This window comes from Brachionichthys hirsutus, chromosome 24, assembly GCF_040956055.1.
Source record: "Brachionichthys hirsutus isolate HB-005 chromosome 24, CSIRO-AGI_Bhir_v1, whole genome shotgun sequence".
In the NCBI taxonomy this organism is placed as follows: Eukaryota; Metazoa; Chordata; class Actinopteri; order Lophiiformes; family Brachionichthyidae; genus Brachionichthys; species Brachionichthys hirsutus.
The window spans coordinates 2,522,826-2,542,735 of NC_090920.1; the positions used below are offsets into that span (position 1 = coordinate 2,522,826).

General features: G+C 51.5%; 2 protein-coding genes and 1 pseudogene across 2 annotated transcripts; 2 read left to right on the plus strand and 1 right to left on the minus strand.

Annotated features, from left to right (window-relative positions):
* Positions 1 to 1,715: 1,715 nt before the first annotated feature.
* Positions 1,716 to 8,442, plus strand: nab1b (NGFI-A binding protein 1b (EGR1 binding protein 1)). The gene is made up of 8 exons (XM_068756258.1): positions 1,716 to 1,785; positions 2,798 to 3,606; positions 3,696 to 3,829; positions 3,944 to 3,995; positions 4,483 to 4,602; positions 5,135 to 5,309; positions 7,387 to 7,548; positions 8,344 to 8,442. Exons 2-8 carry the CDS (start codon positions 2,800 to 2,802, stop codon positions 8,418 to 8,420), a joined length of 1,527 nt encoding a protein of 508 aa, XP_068612359.1. The 5' UTR covers positions 1,716 to 1,785; positions 2,798 to 2,799; the 3' UTR covers positions 8,421 to 8,442.
* A 2,087-nt stretch (positions 8,443 to 10,529) lies between these two features.
* LOC137912273 (glutaminase kidney isoform, mitochondrial-like) lies at positions 10,530 to 17,630 on the plus strand (annotated as a pseudogene).
* A 173-nt stretch (positions 17,631 to 17,803) lies between these two features.
* Positions 17,804 to 19,865, minus strand: LOC137912116 (signal transducer and activator of transcription 1-like). Its single transcript, XM_068756472.1, has 4 exons — positions 19,796 to 19,865; positions 19,628 to 19,724; positions 19,483 to 19,524; positions 17,804 to 19,339 (listed from the first exon to the last, which is right to left on the minus strand). Exons 1-4 carry the CDS (start codon positions 19,858 to 19,860, stop codon positions 19,310 to 19,312), a joined length of 234 nt encoding a protein of 77 aa, XP_068612573.1. The 5' UTR covers positions 19,861 to 19,865; the 3' UTR covers positions 17,804 to 19,309.
* Positions 19,866 to 19,910: the final 45 nt, after the last annotated feature.

Genomic DNA, 19,910 nt, shown 5'->3' on the forward strand with positions numbered 1-19,910 from the left:
TACGGCGCTGACATCCAGTCTTCGGTCTGTGCTCCTTCCAGAATTTGATTTGATCCCCGTCTGCTCGGAGGCTGATCTGTGGGAACGCTGAAAGGAAGGTCAAATCTGCATAGTAACACGCACGCACACACACACACACACACACACACACACACACACACACACGCACACGCACACACGCACACGCACGCACAGGCGCCAGACGTGGAGCTCGAGGCAGGAAGTGGGCGGACAGGAATCCTACCTGCTCCGTGTTCATCTTCGGCGTTTGAATGAGGGTCGATCTGACCTTGAAATAATCTAATAATCTGAATCATTGTAATATTGATGAGATTCAAAATCTATATTTAGATCCACACAGTCACTATTTATTATCACACAAAATAATCAATAGATTTATATTCAGCTTCAAAGGAGGGAGGGGTTTAAAGAGGTGGGGGGAGGGTTTAAGGAGCTGGGGGAGGGTTTAAGGAGGAGGGGGGGGGGGGGGGGGGCGAGTGGATGATTTGCGTGTTTCAGTGACGCAAAACTTCAGATCAATCCTCCCGATGTCGCTCAGACGTGACGCACGTGTGTGCACGTCACACGCACAAACGAAACACACCGGTACCATCTATCGACCAGGATCAATAGCTGCGAACATGCACTTTAGAAGTTTGAAGCGGCACCGATCGATTCCTCCATCGATTGACTATTGGTGATATTTACGGCTCAGGTCTCCGCGGTGGAGAACATGGCGTGTGCAAGCTGCTGCTGCGCGTGCGTGGGCGTGGAACCTGCCTGTGTTTGGTATTCCGTGCAGAAAGCCTCCCACGCCCCGTGTCCGCCCACGCACGGATTTGCGTCACGCAGGGAGCAGCGTGGGCGAGAGAGAGAGAGAGAGAGAGAGAGAGAGAGAGAGAGAGACCGCGCGGAATATCCCATTCTGCGTCCACGTCCAGCCGCGCGGGTTAGAGCGCGACGAGACAGGAAGTGCCAACAAAATAAAAGCACGGGAAAAGTTTTATAATATTAATATTTATTAAAAAACAAGAAATTGTGTAAAATTTAAAGGCAAAAGCTCTTTGCTTTAAGGATTCTTATGTTTAAGCGCATCGTCTAAAATAATGTCGATTTCCAGTCGCTTATTCTTTACTGACGTTCCCTTTATCTGCCACTGTTATATACTTAAACATCTTTACAGAACCAATGGATCAAACTTTATTTTATTGATTAATAGAGGACATTCCCTGAGAAATTAAGGCTAAAATCTGCAGGAATTATAAATATAATGTGTATTTGTGACCTGGTGAAGAAAAGAAAGCGTTTAAATGTAGCTCCAGAAGCGGTGCTTTTATTTTGTCACACCAGACCGGATGTCCTTGGGACGCTTGGTTTGGCTTTATAGTGATGAACGGCGCAGTGGAGTGGAGAGCCGCTGAGCGCACACGCTCACACAAACGCGCAACGCGCACTTGGAGAGAAAAGACGCACGAAGGTCAGCGGCGTCTCACCGATAATCTCCGTTTTATTATCTTCCACGCAGGAAAGGAAAAGTTCCCAGGCGGAGAGGAAGAGGAAGAGGAAGAGGAGAGCAGCTTCCAAAAACACATCCCGGAAATACGGATAACATCCCGACTTCATTCTTTTGGCTCTGCTGTCCTGGGGGGATTCCTTCTTTGCGGACTTTCCTTTTGCACAAATTGATAAAAAAAATTAAAAAAAAAAAAAAAAAAAGACCTGAAGAAGAAGAGAGAGAAGAAGAAGAAGAAGAGGAGCTCGACCAGGTGGTGGGAAACTCACCAGGTAGGAACAGTGAGACTCGGATTAAATCCTGCATCCTCACAAAGGAATCTGATTACAATCCTGAAGCGGGAAATGTTTGAAACATCAAATACTAAAATCTTATCTTATCTTAATTAAAACAGACGCCCGGATTTACATTGTAGAGATTTAAGCAGCCGTTCTGTGCATTATATGTTTATTATGTGTACGGAATGTTACCGACCTTCATCACCTCACACAGCAGTGTGTGTGTGTGTGTGTGTGCGTGCGTGCGTGTGTGTGCGCGCACGCAGCATCAGGTTAAAGGGCGAACCCGCCAAACTGGCTTTATGAAACAGGACTTCAATTACAGCCAATCACAGCTGCCGATTACTCACAACCAGCGCTTTATTGTGAAAAACCAACAGAAAACACGTTCGCTAACAGACCTGGAAGCATCTGGTAGATCTTATTCTGTGTTTACGACTGAAGCTGACATTCTGTGCTGTTTATTATTGACAGTTATTATTATTGATTATTATTATTATTGACAGTTATTGATCCGCCTTGTCTCATCAATGATCCAAACAGAAAAGATGTTCAGATTCAGAAGGGGGGGGGGGGGGGGCAGCCACGCCCACTTCTAGTGTGATTTGATTTAAAGCGAGTCTGCTGTGAGGTTATTGATCCGGGATCCGTCGTGGTTTCCTCGGACGCCGCCGGCAGGGCGTCGGATTGTTGTGAATCAGCAGCTGAAAGGAACCCGGTCTGAGTCCGGGCCTGCCCGCCCCCCCCCCCCCCCCCCCCCCGGGATGAGCGGGGCGAGCCCACCGCCCACACGTCCTGCAGGGGTGGAGACAGGCATGTGGGCCTGCGGACCGCCTCTCCGCCTCCGCCGGGCCTCCCAGGAAGAACCATGAAGGAGCCTCCTCTTCCTCTTTACGCTTCGCGCTGGCGTTTCTGTTCTGTTTAGAACCCGATTCCACCGTCTGATAGAACTTTGGGTTCTTTGGGTTCTGTGGGTTCCTCATTCTGTCCCCGTACCCGTCCACAGGCATGGCGGCGGTGCTGCCGAGGACCCTGGGCGAGCTGCAGCTCTACCGCATCCTCCAGCGGGCCAACCTGCTCTACTACTACGAGGCCTTCATCCAGCAGGGCGGCGACGACGTGCAGCAGCTGTGCGAGGCCGGGGAGGAGGAGTTCCTGGAGATCATGGCGCTCGTCGGCATGGCCAGCAAGCCGCTGCACGTGCGCCGCCTGCAGAAGGCGCTCCGGGACTGGGTCACCAACCCGGCCGTCTTCAACCAGCCGCCGGCGTCGCTGCCCGTCTGCAGCATCCCCGTCTACAAGCTGCCCGAGGGCTCGCCCACGCCGCTCAGCGGGCAGGACCGGGCCAACGCCGGCGGCGGCAAGATGCCCAAAGCGGCGGCGGCGGCGGCGTCCTGCTCCGACCCGGGGAAGCTGGACGTAGCCCGGGACAAAGCGTCTGCCGGGTCGCCCCTGCAGGGCAGCAGCGAGGCTCGGTTCTGGTCCGGCCACAGCAACGACAGCGAGCACAGCCTGTCGCCGTCGGACCTCGGCTCGCCGTCCTCGCCGAGAGACGCGTTGGAGGCTCTGGACGCGGCGGCCGTCCAGTCGGTGCTGGAATGCGTGGACAGGATGGCGCCGGGACTCCCCAAGCCGGACCCGGCCGAGGTCAAAGAGCAGCTGAAGAGCAACAAGAAACTGGCCAAGATGATCGGACACATCTTTGAGCTGGGCGACGACGACCCGCGGCGGGAAGAGGAGATCCGTAAATACAGCGCCATCTACGGGCGCTTCGACTCCAAGAGGAGGGACGGCAAACAGCTGACGCTGCACGAGGTTCCGCCCCCGCCCCCCCGCTGCACCTCCTGCTGCTCCTTGTGTGCCCGTTCTAATCTCACCTGTGTGTGTGTGTGTGTGACCTGCAGCTGACGGTGAACGAGGCGGCGGCTCAGCTCTGCGTGAGAGACATGGCGCTGCTGACCCGGCGAGACGAGCTGTTCGGACTCGCCCGCCAGATCTCCAGAGAGGTCACCTACAAGTACACCTACCGCACCAGCAAGTAGGACTCTGTCCCCCAGCTCACCAGTTCAGACCTGGTCCACGTCCTCCCTGTCCTCCCTGTCCTTCCAGTGGGTGAAATCCTGAGCGTTTGTCCTCCCCCTTTCGTCTCCAGGTCTCGCTGTGGCGACAGAGACGAGCCGTCTCCGAAAAGGATCAAGACAGAGGTGAGGCGATAACTGATAATGAGACGTTATTGGTCTGCAGCCGGCGCGATCGTCCATCGGTAGTTGGACGTCCGCTCTGTCCGGTTCACGCCGGACTGATTCCGAACAGAGGACAAAGCCACGTCTCAGCGTTGGTCTCCGGACACGCCTGGCCGAGAGACTTCCTCTCTCAATGCTCCTCTCAGTTCTTGACCCGGTGATGGAGAACATGTGGCGGCTTCAGCGCTGCAGGGATTTGAACCACAATGAAGCTGGGAATGAACCGACACCTGCTGGCTAAACTGCTGGGGGGGGGGGGGTCCTGCAATGTCCCCTCTGAGAGACAGTTTGTTCTATCAGTTGTTGTCTGATCAAAGGAACCCCCCCCCCCCCCTTCCTCATTAACTGGGGTTTAAAGGTCAACCTCTATTTATGTCCAAGTCGTCTCGCTGCGCCGGTGGACGGGCCGCGTCCTCAGATGTGTCCATTCATGTTCGGACTCCTTCAGGAGAACTTCTTCGACATCCAGGAGGCGCTGCAGGCCATCCACATGAGGCAGGAGATGCTGAGGGAGCAGCTGGCCTGCGCCAAGTCCAAAGGGGAGGAGACGGTGGGACGCAACCTGCAGGTCGGTGGACACGTCCCTCTGTTTCTGTCCAGTCCCGTTTGATGTTTTAAAAAGAACGGCGGCAAATTCTGTTTTGTCTCATTTTACCGTCGCTCTGGTGGACTATTATGGGATGTGATTTCCATGGCGGCGGCGGGATCCAGTTTGATCCCGGTGGTTTACTGGTTCCCAGTGCTTCTGAGGAGAACCGTCTTCATTCAGGAGGCACGCGCCCCCCCCCCCGCGCCGAACGCCGCCGCCGGGACGCTCGCTAGCGAGGCTGAAGCGACATTTGTCGTCCTAATGTGATTTCGGGAGAAGAGATTTCACGGCTGCTTTTCGCGCCGCCGCTCGCGTCAGGCGTTACTGAGGGGATGAAACCCGATCCGAGCTGACGGAGACGTGGCGACTCACCAAAGGCAGAGATCCCGTTCGTCGCGCTGCTCGAACTCAGACGCAGTCACGCCCCCTCCAGGCTGCATGGCAGCGGTGGGACACGCGTCTCACGTGTCCATGTCAGTAAACGCTCCTTCCATGTCTGATCTTCGGCCAGATGCAGCTGGAGCGTCTGTTAGCCCGGCAGATGGAGATCCTGCAGGATGCTGCGGTCCAGGAGCGCCTCCAGGCTCTGGACTGGAGGATCCCTCCGGCTGCCTTAAAGTACCTCAACGACGTCCAGAACACCAACGGAGCCGCCGGCGCCGGCGACGCCAGCAGGGACACCCAAGGTAGAGCGCATCGGTTCTGAAGGAAGCCTCTGGGTTGTAAATGCTAAATAGCAGATGTGTTTCTATTCATGAGGGGGAGGGGGGGGGGGCACTCACGAGTGTGTGCAGGTCAGCAGGTGTAAAAACTACAGTAAACCCAAACTACAGTAAACCCAAACTACAGTAAAACCAAACTACAGTAAGCCCAAACTACAGTAAGCCCAAACTACAGTAAGCCCAAACTACAGTAAACCCAAACTACAGTGAACCCAAGATACAGTAAACCCAAACTACAGTAAACCCAAACTACAGTAAACCCAAACTACAGTGAACCCAAGATACAGTAAACCCAAACTACAGTAAACCCAAGATACAGTAAAACCAAACTACAATAAACCCAAACTGCAGTAAACCCAAACTACAGTAAACCCAAACTACAGTGAACCCAAACTACAGTGAACCCAAACTACAGTAAACCCAAACTACAGTAAAACCAAACTACAATAAACCCAAACTACAGTAAACCCAAGATACAGTAAACCCAAACTACAATAAACCCAAACTGCAGTAAACCCAAACTACAGTAAACCCAAACTACAGTGAACCCAAGATACAGTAAACCCAAAACTACAGTAAACCCAAACTACAGTAAACCCAAGATACAGTAAAACCAAACTACAATAAACCCAAACTACAGTAAACCCAAGATACAGTAAACCCAAACTACAATAAAGCCAAACTGCAGTAAACCCAAACTACAGTAAACCCAAACTACAGTAAAACCAAACTACAGTAAACCCAAACTACAATAAACCCAAACTACAGTAAACCCAAGATACAGTAAACCCAAACTACAGTAAACCCAAACTACAATAGACCCAAACTACAGTAAACCCAAGATACAATAAACCCAAACTGCAGTAAACCCAAACTACAGTAAACCCAAACTACAGTAAACCCAAACTACAATAAACCCAAACTACAGTAAACCCAAGATACAGTAAACCCAAACTACAATAAACCCAAACTGCAGTAAACCCAAACTACAGTAAACCCAAACTACAGTAAACCCAAACTACAATAAACCCAAACTACAGTAAAACCAAACTACAGTAAACCAAAACTACAGTAAAACCAAACTACAGTAAACCAAAACTACAGTAAACCAAAACTACAGTAAACCCAAACTACAGTAAAACCAAACTACAGTAAGCCCAAACTACAGTAAAACCAAACTACAGTAAACCAAAACTACAGTAAAACCAAACTACAGTAAACCAAAACTACAGTAAACCAAAACTACAGTAAACCCAAACTACAGTAAAACCAAACTACAGTAAGCCCAAACTACAGTAAAACCAAACTACAGTAAACCCAAACTACAGTAAACCCAAACTACGATGGTGAGTCGTTTTCCGTGTTGTGATTGACTCGCTGCTGCCCCCGGCGGTCAATCCTGAGACTGCATCCACCTATATGCTGAGTCTGAACCTTTTCTCCCAGTGTTCCTTCTCGTGAGGGAACTGAACCTGGAGTGATCCCGACTGTTAATCTGGATTTAATTGATGACGAGGATGAAGACCGGGCTGATCTTCCTCGCCTCCATTCTCTCTGTTCTCAGAGAGAGACGGAGACGCATCATTATTCGGCAGCCCGCTTCTCCTCGGGGCCTCGTCTCATTCTCCTCCCTTTTCCTCCCTCACCCACTCCCGACAGCTCATTATACTGCCTTTGCCGCAAATCCCACATTGCACCTGTAATTATCACGCCCACGCCTGTTTACCTCCAGCCAGTTGCCTGGAGGGGGGCGTCTGTCTGTCTCTCTGTCTGTCTCTCTCTCTGTCCTGCTGTCTCCCTCACTTTCTCCTCCTTCATTTTTCTGCTTGTCCCTTCTCTGTTTTTTTTTTAATCCTAATTTTTGTTCTCTTCGAGAACAGCTCAAATAGCGAGTGGGAACGTTTCATTAAAACGAAGACGCGTAATGAGGTCATTGTGTCGCTATCCAGAGCTGTGATTGGTTAATTCGACGGACGTTCCCATAAACCTGCTCCGGGATCCGGGTTTTTTACGAGGCTCATCGATGTTTGTCTGCCCTCAGATGAGCGACCAATGAACCTGCGGGTGGTTAGTCAGAGCATGCAGGAAGGAGACCTCCCATTGGGCAAACAGCTGGCCAATGAACTGAAGCGCCATCACAACCTCAACCACAACAACAACAACAACCACAACAACACCGATGAGACCAAAACAGCAGCAGCAGGTGAGGGAGTTGACCCTCCGGTTATTCATCGTAGATGTGCAGATGGGTGTGGTAAAATAAAACTACATTAAATAGTTATATTGCCCAGGGATTTGTACTAAAAAGTTTATTTTACATTTATCATTTAACATTTAACTTCAACACTTTTAGTTTAGTTTATATTTAATTTCAACACTTTTAGATTATTTTGCATTTTATTTTACATTTAACTTCAACACTTTTAGATTCTTTTATATTTAATTTCAACACTTTTAGATTATTTTGCATTTTATTTCAATGCATTTAGATTATTTTACATTTTATTTTACATTTAGATTATTTCACATTTTATTTCAACACTTTTAGATTATTTTATATTTAATTTCAACACAAATAGATTTTATTTCAACACTTTTAGATTATTTCACATTTTATTTCAACACTTTTAGATTATTTTACATTTTATTTCAACACTTTTAGATTATTTTGCATTTTATTTCAATGCGTTTAGATTATTTTACATTTATTTCAACACTTTTTGATTATTTTGCATCTTAGTTTACATTTAACTTCAACACTTTTAGATTATTTTATATTTAATTTCAACACTTTTAGATTATTTAGCATTTTATTTCAACACTTTTAGATTATTTTGCATTTTATTTTACATTTAACTTCAACACTTTTAGATTATTTTATATTTTATTTCAACACTTTTAGATTATTTAGCATTTTATTTCACCACTTTTAGATTATTTAGCATTTTATTTCAACACTTTTAGATTATTGTCTATTATCCTTTGTCTTCGTCTCCAGAGAACGGGACGTTGCAGCGATCGTCCAGCAGCACAGAGAGGAAGACGATTAAATCGGAGCCGGAAGACTCCACATAGTCCCCGGTGTCTGCGGGGACGTCCCCCCTCAGATCGTTGTCCTCGCCCTGACAGTATGCAGTCACTGCCCGCAGCAGAGCCTTAACAACCACCGTTGCCTCATAGCATTGATCTGTCTTTGATGTGTCTCGCGTTTTCCGCTTCGAGCGCCGAGAGAGGAAGACGAGGAGCTCTTCGGCGCTCAGGCCTTTGTCCGTTGACCGTGCGTGTTGTGTAGTGGTGATCTGTTGTCGTCTCGACCGCCGCCCGCTGGTTCTTCTTCGCCTTTCTCTGCCGGCTGCGCTGCCGGGGCGGGGTCGTAGCTCAAACACAAAGACACCTGTCGGCGTGGACGCGTCCCCTCCAGCACCTCTAGCAGCGCTGTCCTAAGCCCCGCCTCTCTGCGCCACCTGGAACTCAGGTAGCAGACAAAAAACTGGAGGCGAGTGAAAGATCCTACGGATGTCCAAAAAGATGCATTTTTGTTGGTTCTGTACCCGCCGGGTGACGGTTCAGGTGTTTGAGTCCCGATCCAGCCCCAGTTCAGCGAGAAAAGCGGGAGAGGCGTTTTAATCCCGCCGTCCTCTCGTGTTCTGGATATTTATGTGAAGTAGTATCAGAGAGGAGCAGCAGGAGGCCTGCAGGCGGCGAGTAGTTCAGGAATAGAGCCCGTGTGGCTCTAGAAGTGATCCGGCGAGCTCCCGGCAGAACCCCCCCCCCCCGCCCCCCCCCGGGTCGTTTCGTTTACTCTCCAGAACGGGAGCAGACGTTCCGGGTCGCAGCTGCGTGGGTTCTGAGGTTCTGACGGCGGCAGGAACGCGGAACCGGGTCTGTAAATAGTACCGAGTGGTGGGAGGAGCCTAATCGCTCCTTCGTCACGCGTAGCTTCCCGTAGGTCGTTGCCGCTTCAGTGTCTCTGAGGAAGACGTCCAGCAGAGTGAAGGCGTCTCTGAGGAAGACGCCATGGTGGGGATTAGCCTTAGCTGCTAGCGGTTTGGTCCACCCGTGAGTGCAGAGTTCAAACGTCTCGCTGTTTAGAGGTGACTACGTAACAAATAGGTGTTCGGTGTGTTGTTGTTGTAAATGTGTCCCCTCGGTACCGTGTCCAGACACGTTGGTCTGTCCTCCGTCCCGCTCCCTGCAGATAGCTTAGTCTCCACGAGGGACCGGCGCAATATTTATGTAGTGACGTGTTTGCATCCTTGTCTGTCCCTCAGCTGCAGCCTGCGAGACGCTGTTGTCCCGCTTTTAGTGTCCAGGGTGTAAAGACACCAGGAGGTTGAAGACAGGAGGGAGGAGTCGGAGTCTGTTGTCTCACACGCCATAGCGGCTGTGGGACAGCCTCTGTCCCTGCCTCTGTCCCTGCTTCTGTCCCTGCCTCTCTATCCCTCTGTCCCAGCCTCTGTCCCAGCCTCTGTCCCAGCCTCTGTCCCAGCCTCTGTCCCTGCCTCTGTCCCTGCCTCTGTCCCTGCCTCTGTCCCTGCCTCTCCAACCCTCTGTCCCGGCCTGATGGGTCCAAACGCTGGCCTGGATAGTGCTGCGCGTTGCTCCGTGTCTCACTGATCACTGTTTATTGTAAAGTGATAGATTAGGCTTCACCTGTTTTTTTAAGCACTAATATATTTTATTTGTTATACAGCACATGGACATTAAACTTTATTTTTTGAACTCTATTGTGAGGTGATTCTGTGATCAATGTCTCCTGAGTCCCCTGCCTTTGTTCTCGTCTCGTGTTTTTTTATGCTGTCCGCACTTTAGGTCGATGTCCTCCAGCATCAGCAGACAGGACAGGACAGGGGGACACTGTCCCCTGTCCTCTTCCTCTGTTTTAAATGATCAGTCCCTGCTCTGGACATTTGCATCAGCGTCACATCTACACATTGTGAAACTGTTGAATGACTCACTATGACGCAGGCCTTCTTCACAAACCTCCCATCATCCTCCCTTTCTCTCTCTCTCACACACTCACACACACACACACACTCACACACACACTCACACACACACACTCTCTCACACACACACACACACACACACACACTCCACTCCTTCTGGTCGACGTCCACAGTGGCGGTCTCTGCTCCAAACAGCCCCTCCCTGTCCTCTTCCTCTTCCAGTGCAAAGCCAGCGATGATGATGTGTTGCTGTGGCAACGGCCCGGGGTGGGCGGCTCCACAGGCGGTGGGCGGAAGCCAGCCGCTGAGCGGCGTGGGAGGGATCTGCCGAGGCAGCCGTCACCCTCGTTTTGGAAGGAGCAGGAAGCTGACTGCTTTTGAGAAGGTGTGGGCGTTGGTGAATTATCACCTCTCCTCCCTGCAGCTTCGTTCGGGACCGTCTTGTTTGTCTGCTTCTTCTTTTTCTTCTTCTTCTTCTCTGCTTTCCGCCTGCAGCTGCACAGAATTCAACTTTAAGAACTGATGGAAGAAGTGATTTTAGTTTTATAGCACGACGAGAACAACACAAATCTGCTGGACGGCTTTCTGAATAATTTGATTTTCTAAAGAAACATATAGGATATAAGTTAATTATTTTAAACTAATCTAAACTAACAGTTGGGCTTTTGGACATGTGGGAACAACCAGGCTGGTAAACTAGGTTGGGGTAGATTTAAAGATCAACCAAAAGGACCCCCCCCCCCCCCCCCCCAAAAAAAAGACTTTCTGAGTTCCCCATAAATGTAAGTTTTGATTTCATGTGAATTTGCTCCGCTGATTCCGTGTTCAGTCCAAACTCACGAGTGTTTCATAGCCATTGAGGCGTTATTAGTCAGCATGAATTGGTTTGTTTTATGCTCCTTGGTGCTCCAGGTGGGTGGAGTTTACCAGCATCAGATTCAGTCAGGTTCAGAGTCACAGAAAAGAAAACTGCAGCAACTTGCAAAAACACTTTCCAGTGAGTGATCTGTTTTGTAGGTCATTATTTAGTAGTGGGTGTCAAACTCCACCCACCCGGGCTGTGAAAGAGTACAAAAGAAAGAAACTTTAGACTTTTTTTATTGGTCGTCATAAGAGGAATCTGACCTGACATTTATCACTTTATAAATTTAATGCATTACAAATATAGAGCTGTGTTAGAAGCTCCAGCGTGCACAAATAAATCCCAGAAATACAATTTAGAAATAAAAAACAAACTAGACAGTCTTCTTTTTGCTCTGATCCAAGTTAGAGCTGGAGCTGCTTTGTTCCGGAAGGGAGACGCCATCTGCTGAGGAACCCACAACCATGCAGTACCTAAAGAACCCGAACGGTGTCACACCGAGACAAAGCATCATCATCATCATCATCATCAGGAGCACAGATTACACAGATTATTTTAAATTATTGTCCAACCGAAAATGTACTTCGTTTCTCATAATTAAGCATTGAGCGTTTTTGATTAATTTTACTCTGAAATCCATCCTATAAATTCGAGTTTAAAAGATTTACATTTTAAAAGCCAGAACTGACTGCATATATTACAATATTAATAATTTAGACGAACTCTAATAAAAGATTGTCATTTTGATTTTGCAATAAAATAAAAGCGGTACTTAAAAACACAATATAAGTCAGAAAATATTCTGAATTTACATGAAATATTCGGTGAAAATACTGCGAATAAATTATCAACAACAAAACACAGAAGCTCAAAGCAGAAGGCGAGACATTTGATGACTGGCAGCCCTCTTGGCCAATCAGGTGCGTGTACACGAATTGCCTAATCCAATCAGAAACTCTTGCGGTGTAGGTTAGGTTGTCTCCGATTAGAGTCACCGGGAAAACAGGTACTCGACCGAGAAGCCGACATTCCGTTAGCCTTTAGCTACAGCTACGCCGCCCAGAGACGCTCATCGACGGGGTTGAGATGTTTCGGTCTCCCGTAGCGCTCAGGGAGCTGCTCCAGAGCCGCCTGAGGCGTCCGCCGCCGGGGAGAGCTGGTGTCCGGGCTGCACCTGCGACCTCCGCCTGCTTCAGCACCGCTCGTTCGGATGGAAGGTCGCCGGGCGGCGGGAGCGGATTTCTCGGGTGGAGGACCCCGCCGCGCGTCACCGGAAAAAACGTTCGGAACTTTTGCTCCAAGGGTGACGGAAAAGACGAAGCCGGCAAAGACTCCTCGGCGGAGAAGTGAGTAACGTTAGCCGAGGTCGGTGTGTTAGCCGCTAGCTGCGCGGTAGGTAGGCCGAACTCCATAGAAAAACATGGCGATTTAGTGGGGTGGTCGTTCTGACGGTGACGCTGCGAACCGTCCATTAAAAGCTCATTTTCACTTAAATAAATCCGTTTGTGCGTTCATAAATCATGCCGAATTAAAGGTCGGCTCAGAGTTAGTGTATTATCATTTAAAAAGCAGTATTTTTCTGCGTTGTTTACATGTAAAGCCAATGTTATCTTTAAACTGACATATTTTATATGGATGGTAACCGTAATGGTGACTATCATGATCAGCAGGTTTTATTTAATTAGCATTTTACTAACAACACTGTCGTCGTTGACCTCAGTACAGAACAGTACACATAGAAAATGGCAATTTAAGAATTCAGAGGAGCCTGTTTCCATGGTAACCAGCGGTCCTGATGCTGTGGGCCATTTAGCTTATCCCGCCTACGGCCTTTTTCCTCGGCTTTTCCTCCGAAGCCTGGATGCTGGCGCTCTGCCTGATGGCTCAGGCCTTCAGGAGGAGATGAGCTGCCCCCCCCCCCCCCCCCCCCCGCTCTGACACCGGAACCATCGATCGGGTCCAACACACAGACCTAGTCTTTCCAGACTGATGGGTTTAGAACCTTTTTAAAAGCATCCATGCTAAGGATGCTAACTAATGAGACCAGCATCTGGACCAGATGTTCCAGGGGCGGGACCCCCCCCCCCCCCCCCCCCCCCAGAGGTGAAGCCTCTGCACCCAGCGCCGTCTCGGGACAGATGTTTGCCGAGTAAAGCTGTGTTGGCGTCGCTGCAGTACTGCAGTACACGCTGTGAATACTTGTATCCCAGTAGTACTGCTGCGTGTAACTCACTACTTCACCGTTGTCCCCTCTGCTCGCTCTGTCCCGTCGGTGATCTGCGTCTTTGTAAGTATCTTTCTACTCTTATTTCAGTCCACTAGCCCCTCCCCCCCCTCCCGCCGGCTTCTAGCCCCTCCCCTCTCCCTCACCTTCCTCATCCAGTGATTCACCTGGATGGTTTTCAGCCTTTGTAAAGCCCCCCCCCGTGTCTCCTCCACGCTGCTGTCCCAACGCTGTCTCTCTCTCTGTGTGTCCCCTGCCGTCCTGCAGGAGAAGGAAGGCCGGCGTCCTGCCCAGCCTGGAGGACCTGCTGTTCTACACCATCGCAGAGGGCCAGGAGCGGATCCCTGCTCACAAGTTCACCACGGTGAGTGGAGCAGGAGTCCCCGCTGGACGCCCCCCCCCCCCCCCCCCTGTGAGTCACCATGTCGTCGTCCCCCCCCCCTCTCTCTGCAGGCCCTGAAGGCCACGGGGCTCCGCACCGGAGACCCCCGGCTGAAGGAGTGCATGGAGATGCTGAAGGTGACCCTGAGGACGACCTCTGACGGGACGCTGGATCGACACCTCTTCAAAAAGTAGAGTTTTAATGAAACCTGAAACCCGAAACGCCCCCGGCTGGAATCGGCTATTCTTAGAGCCTGCGCGGGGATTAGGATTAGAGCGTAATCCTCTCTGCTACCGCCTCACCGCCTGATCACATGACGCGTGTGTCACGCCCGGCCCCCGAGGCTCCGCCCAGCCTAAACGTCCCGTCTCCCGTCTCCCGTCTCAGGTGCGTCCAGAGCAACATCGTCCTGCTCACGCAGGCCTTCAGGAAGAAGTTCGTCGTCCCGGACTTCAAGTCGTTCTGCGGCCACATCGACGGTCTCTATGACAACGGCAGGAACATGTCCGGAGGACAGGTGAGGTGGGAGCGCCGGGCGCCGGGTAGCCCGGCGTGACCCCGGCGGTGGTTGTGTGTGGCGTTTGCAGGTCGCCGACTACATCCCCCAGCTGGCCCGGTTCAGCCCGGACCTGTGGGGCGTGGCCCTGTGCACCGTGGACGGGCAGAGGTACGGCTCTCTCGCGGCCCCGCCCGCGACCGGGTGGCCGTTTAGCCAGTGACGCTGTCGCCCTCAGGCACACCGCCGGCGACACCAAGGTGCCGTTCTGCCTGCAGTCGTGCGTGAAGCCGCTGAAGTACGCCGTCGCCGTCCACGACCACGGGACGGAGTACGTGCACCGCTTCATCGGCAAGGAGCCCAGCGGCCTGCGCTTCAACAAGCTCTTCCTGAACGAGGACGGTGCGGTGACATCATCGCCCGGGCCGGCGTGACGTCACGGGTTCCCGCGCTGACGGACGCGTCTCTGTTTCCCCTCCCTGCAGATAAGCCTCACAACCCCATGGTCAACGCCGGCGCCATCGTCTGCACCTCCCTCATAAAGGTCCGTTCCCGGATTACGAACGCGGGTTAGGGTTACGGAGGAGGATGTGAGCGTTCCGTCGCACTTCCTGCCCCGATTTAAGCTGACCAATGGCGACGCCTCCTTCCCGGAGGGGGAGGGCGGCGACGGTTTCTCAGAGGTGGGAGGATCGCGTTAATCCCGGAGGTCGCCGGGATGCTCCGTATTAATGCCCGTCGAATCCTTCCGACTCACTTCCTGTGTGACGTCGTCCGAGTCCGGTTTAATGCCAGCGATCATGTGACGCGGCGATGACATCATCGCGCGGGACACGCCCTTTGGTTTAATACCTTCTGTTTGTGTTTCAGCAAGGAGCGAGCAACGCTGAGAAGTTTGACTACGTGAGTGTGTGTGTGTGTGTCTGTGTGTGTGTGTGTGTGTGTGTGTGTGTGTGTGTGTGTCTGTGTGTGTGTGTGTGTGTGTGCTGATTAAAGTTTGTTTGTTGTTTTTAATGTTTCCAGGTCGTGAACTTCATGAACAAACTGGCAGGAAGCGAGTACGTGGGCTTCAGCAACGCTACGTGAGTGTAGCTACACGCGTGACACACACGCACACACACGCACACACACACACACTGATCGGGTGCTCGTTCTCGTGTCCGGCTCCAGGTTCCAGTCGGAGCGCGAGTCCGGAGACCGTAACTTCGCCATCGGATACTACCTGAAGGAGAAGAAGGTGTCGGCTCTCGTTTTCGTTTGCGTCTCCCTGTTTGACGTGACGAAGGCCACGCCCCTCAGTAAACGTGTCTCTGTCCTTCAGTGTTTCCCGGAGGGGACGGACATGACCTCCATCCTGGACTTCTACTTCCAGGTAAAGTGTGGGCGTGGCTCCGCCACAGCGGGATGCCGTGACCCGGTGTCGATGCGGCTCAACGTCTCGCCCTTCTCCTTCCCCGCCAGCTGTGCTCCATCGAGGTGACCTGCGAGAGCGCCAGCGTCATGGCGGCGACTCTGGCTAACGGCGGCTTTTGTCCAATCACAGGCGAGCGCGTGCTGAGCCCCGAGGCGGTGCGGAACACGCTGAGCCTGATGCACTCGTGCGGCATGTACGACTTCTCCGGACAGTTCGCCTTTCACGTCGGTATCTCCGCCGAGCGCCGCGCTGCTCCTCGGCCGAGCGCCTCGTCCTCACGTCTCCACGCCGTCCTCCATCTTGCAGGTCGGCCTGCCGGCCAAGTCGGGCGTCGCCGGCGGGATCCTGCTGGTGGTCCCAAACGTGATGGGCATCATGTGCTGGTCTCCGCCGCTGGACAAGCTGGGCAACAGCGTCAGAGGCATCCAGTTCTGCACCGTAAGCTGGGGCCTCCGGAGTACTCGGTCCAGAGCAGTCAGAGTAGAAGTACTCGGTCCAGAGCAGTCAGAGTAGAAGTACTCGGTCCAGAGCGGTCGGAGTAGAAGTACTCGGTCCAGAGCGGTCGGAGTAGAAGTACTCGGTCCAGAGCAGTCGGAGTAGAAGTACTCGGTCCAGAGCAGTCAGAGTAGAAGTACTCGGTCCAGAGCAGTCAGAGTAGAAGTACTCGGTCCAGAGCAGTCAGAGTAGAAGTACTCGGTCCAGAGCAGTCAGAGTAGAAGAACTCGGGCCAGAGCAGTCAGAGTAGAAGTACTCGGTCCAGAGCAGTCAGAGTAGAAGTACTCGGTCCAGAGCAGTCAGAGTAGAAGTACTCGGTCCAGAGCAGTCAGAGTAGAAGTACTCGGTCCAGAGCAGTCAGAGTAGAAGTACTCGGTCCAGAGCAGTCAGAGTAGAAGTACTCGGTCTAGAGCAATCGGAGTAAAAGTACTCACATGAATCTCCTCTCCTTCCAGGATCTCGTTTCTCTCTGTAACTTCCACAACTACGACAACCTGAGACACTTTGCCAAGAAGCTGGACCCTCGCAGGGAGGGGGAGATCAGAGGGTGAGTCCCGGCGGCCTCCTCCTCCTCCTCCTCCTCTCGAGGAAGGCTATTTTTAGTCTCAAGCCTGGTTCGATCAGACGGAGGATATTTTTAGGCCGTCGACGTCACTTCCTTTCCTCTGTTTAATGCACGACGCCCTCTGGTGGGGATCAGAGTCCGTCACGGCGTCCAACGCGTCCGCGTTTGTTTTCCAGGTGAAGTCCGTCATCAACCTGCTGTTTGCTGCGTATACCGGAGACGTGTCGGCGCTGAGGAGGTGAGGACACGCCCCCAGACCAGTCTGCTCCTGCGTGCTGTCCTGCTTTACCTCCTGCTTTACCTCCCGCTTTACCTCCTGCTTTACCTCCTGCTTTACCTCCTGCTTTACCTCCTGCTTTACCTCCCGCTTTACCTCCTGCTTTACCTCCCGCTTTACCTCCCGCTTTACCTCCTGCTTTACCTCCTCCATGCTCCTTTCCGCTCCAGGTTTGCGTTGTCCTCCATGGACATGGAGCAGAGGGACTACGACTCCAGGACGGCTCTGCACGTGGCGGCGGCTGAAGGTAGAACCTCCAAGCGTGTGGAGTCATTTAGATCAGGGTGTGTGTGTGTGTAGCTCACGTGTGTGTGTGTGCGTGTTTCAGGACACGCCGAGGTGGTCCGCTTCCTGCTCGAGGCCTGTAAAGTCAACCTGGTCCCCAGAGACAGGTGAGACGAAACCAGTCCCCCCAGCAGGTGGACCCCCCCCCCCAGCGCTCACCGTACGGTCCTGCTGTCCCTCCGCTGCAGGTGGGGGAACACGCCGATGGACGAGGCGGTCCACTTCGGCCATCACGACGTGGTGACCATCCTCCGGGATTACCACGCCCAGTGCAGCCCCCAGGGCCCCGCCCCCGACCAGCAGAGCGCCGAGAAGAACCTGGATGGCATGCTGTGACCAGGAACAGGACAGCAGGCGCCCCTCCACAATAAAAGCTCCTCGTTTTCCTCCTCATGGTTATAGATGATGATGATGATGATGATGGCTTGTCGCTCCTGTCTCGAGTCGGTTTGAAGCCTCGTTGATGAAACATCCATCTGGATCTGGGGAACCGGTGCCATGGGGGGGGGCAGAGACACTCCAGGTCTCCTTTCCAACCGTCTCTCCGGCGTCTCCTCTCAAATGGAAGGAGGTGCTGATCATTAAAGTCGCCTGCTTTAGTGACGGGCTGGAAGGAGAACCTGCAGCGTCTCCGCCCTCCACGGCACGGGTTCCCCTGATCGAGATTCATTCAGCAGCTGCTTCATGTACTTTATTGTGAAAAGCTGAAAACAGGAAGGCGTTAAAACCTGCCTCACTTCATCATCGTCAACAGGTGGGATGTATGGTCCCCAAACCCTAATGTGTGTGTATTTAAAGCGTACATTAGTGTGTGTGTGTATTTAAAGCGTACATTGGTGTGTGTGTGTGTGAGCTGTGAATATGAGCTTTAGTTTTGATGGATTTGTTGATTTTTCCATGTTAAACACATTTCCGGATTTAAACTGGAAAAAATCTGAATTTATATGTAAAGTTTTTAGCTCGAGCTCAAACAGCTTGTCAACATTGAGTTGTATTATTTATTTATTGAAACCTGACACTCCCGGTAAAGGCGTCATCAGAATGTGTAGCTCTGATTGGTTGTTTCTGAAGCGATGCACACTGGGACTTGCAGTCCTTTTGGTGCTGGAATCAACCCAGCTGGCAAAATGTTGTAGTTTTTATCTTTCTTGGGGAAAATCAAGGTTTTCATGCTGAAACTCTAAATAGATAAAAACAGCTTCATGCGCAGGATCGTTCTTAAAAAGTAAAATCTGTGTTTGTTTGTTGTTTGTTTGTTGTTACTGAGCCGTCACACGTTATTCCTCAGGATGAGATTTTTTATTCTCTTTGAAGTTATTTAAAGTCACATTAAAACGTATCTAGGAAGGAAGCTGTCGGCCTCTGATCTCTGACTGTCCCGTGTTTGCTGTCGTCCTTTTCTTCGTGTTTCTGCTGCTCCGGCTCTGGTCCGGGGGGAGGGGGAGGGGGGGGGGGGCACAGACGCTTCTCTTATTTATTCACATATGAATAAAAGTTATTGATCAATCTGTCTGTCTGTTTCATTGTAGGATTTAATTTGAAATATCGATAAATGATCAATAACTCCGTTTTGCTTTATTGAGTCTCAAAGATACTCCAGCATTGCCCCGCCCACAGCACCGTCTGATTGGTGACACGCAGAGGGTTAACAGCCAATCGGCGTGCGGAGCTGTGCACGCGCGGCGTTCAGACTCCGGGGAGCACCTGAGTGTTCGGAAGGTCAACCTACTCGACCTTCGGGGAGTTCTCCACTTCACCCTGTCCTTCGGAAGGTAAATGAAGATCAGCTCCAAATATGGATTAGCGGTCTCTTTGACTATTGGTCCTGATTAAACCGTATTGATCCATCTCTATCCAACAGATGATGGTGTTGATAAAGAGATCAGGTTACTGTTTGGCATGTATCAGCATATTTAATTACGCACAGACAAGTTATTGATTTCCTGATTGCTATTCAGTTTTAAGTTTTTAAAGCAGGACTCGCCACCGCTGAGGAAACGCAGGCTCTGAACTCCTCAGTTTTCAGCTTGGAATTCTGATCCCATCTGGGGAAAGCGGAAGAAGACAGGACAGATTAGAGCGGCTCAAAAACATGCGGCGCATTTAATGTCGGGAGCAAAACGAGCTCTAATCTCAGGTTAACGGCGTGTTAGCGGACAGAAAGCTAACGGGCTAAAGCTGCGTCTACCTGAACGTCGAGATCCCCAAATCCCCAAATCAGATTGTCGCTCTGATGGGAGAGACGGAAGAGAGACAGAAGAGAGACAGAAGACATTAAAGGACGGAACCCGAGTGGACGGAACCCGAGCGGACGGCGTGACCGCGGCGCTCACCACGGCGGTGATGTCTCGGGGGCTGACGTACTGCGCCAGCGCCTTGTAGTCGTCCGGGGACATGGGCAGCATGTTGTCGTGCATTCTGGACGGATGTCTGCGGCGAAGGACGTCCCACGTGAACGCCGGCCTCTAACGGCAACAGTAATGGACGCCGGCCATGCTTACACTTCAGAGACGGATATGAGCTCCGTCTTCATGTAGCCCGTCTTCTCTTGGTTGTCCACGTCCATCGGCTCCGCGTCTGAAAGTCCCGACGGGATTGTAAAGCGATCGGGTGTAC

Bases quoted from the DNA above. Each gene is read 5' to 3' on its own strand.
- nab1b (XM_068756258.1), top strand. From the start codon at position 2,800: ATGGCGGCGGTGCTGCCGAGGACCCTGGGCGAGCTGCAGCTCTACCGC. The intron at 5,310-7,386 runs GTAGAGCGCATC...GTCTGCCCTCAG, and splicing joins CGCCAGCAGGGACACCCAAG to ATGAGCGACCAATGAACCTG. The intron at 7,549-8,343 runs GTGAGGGAGTTG...CTTCGTCTCCAG, and splicing joins GACCAAAACAGCAGCAGCAG to AGAACGGGACGTTGCAGCGA.
- LOC137912116 (XM_068756472.1), bottom strand. From the start codon at position 19,860: ATGGACGTGGACAACCAAGAGAAGACGGGCTACATGAAGACGGAGCTC. The intron at 19,725-19,795 runs GTAAGCATGGCC...CCTTCGCCGCAG, and splicing joins CTCATATCCGTCTCTGAAGT to ACATCCGTCCAGAATGCACG. The intron at 19,525-19,627 runs GTGAGCGCCGCG...CTCTCCCATCAG, and splicing joins CCCGAGACATCACCGCCGTG to AGCGACAATCTGATTTGGGG.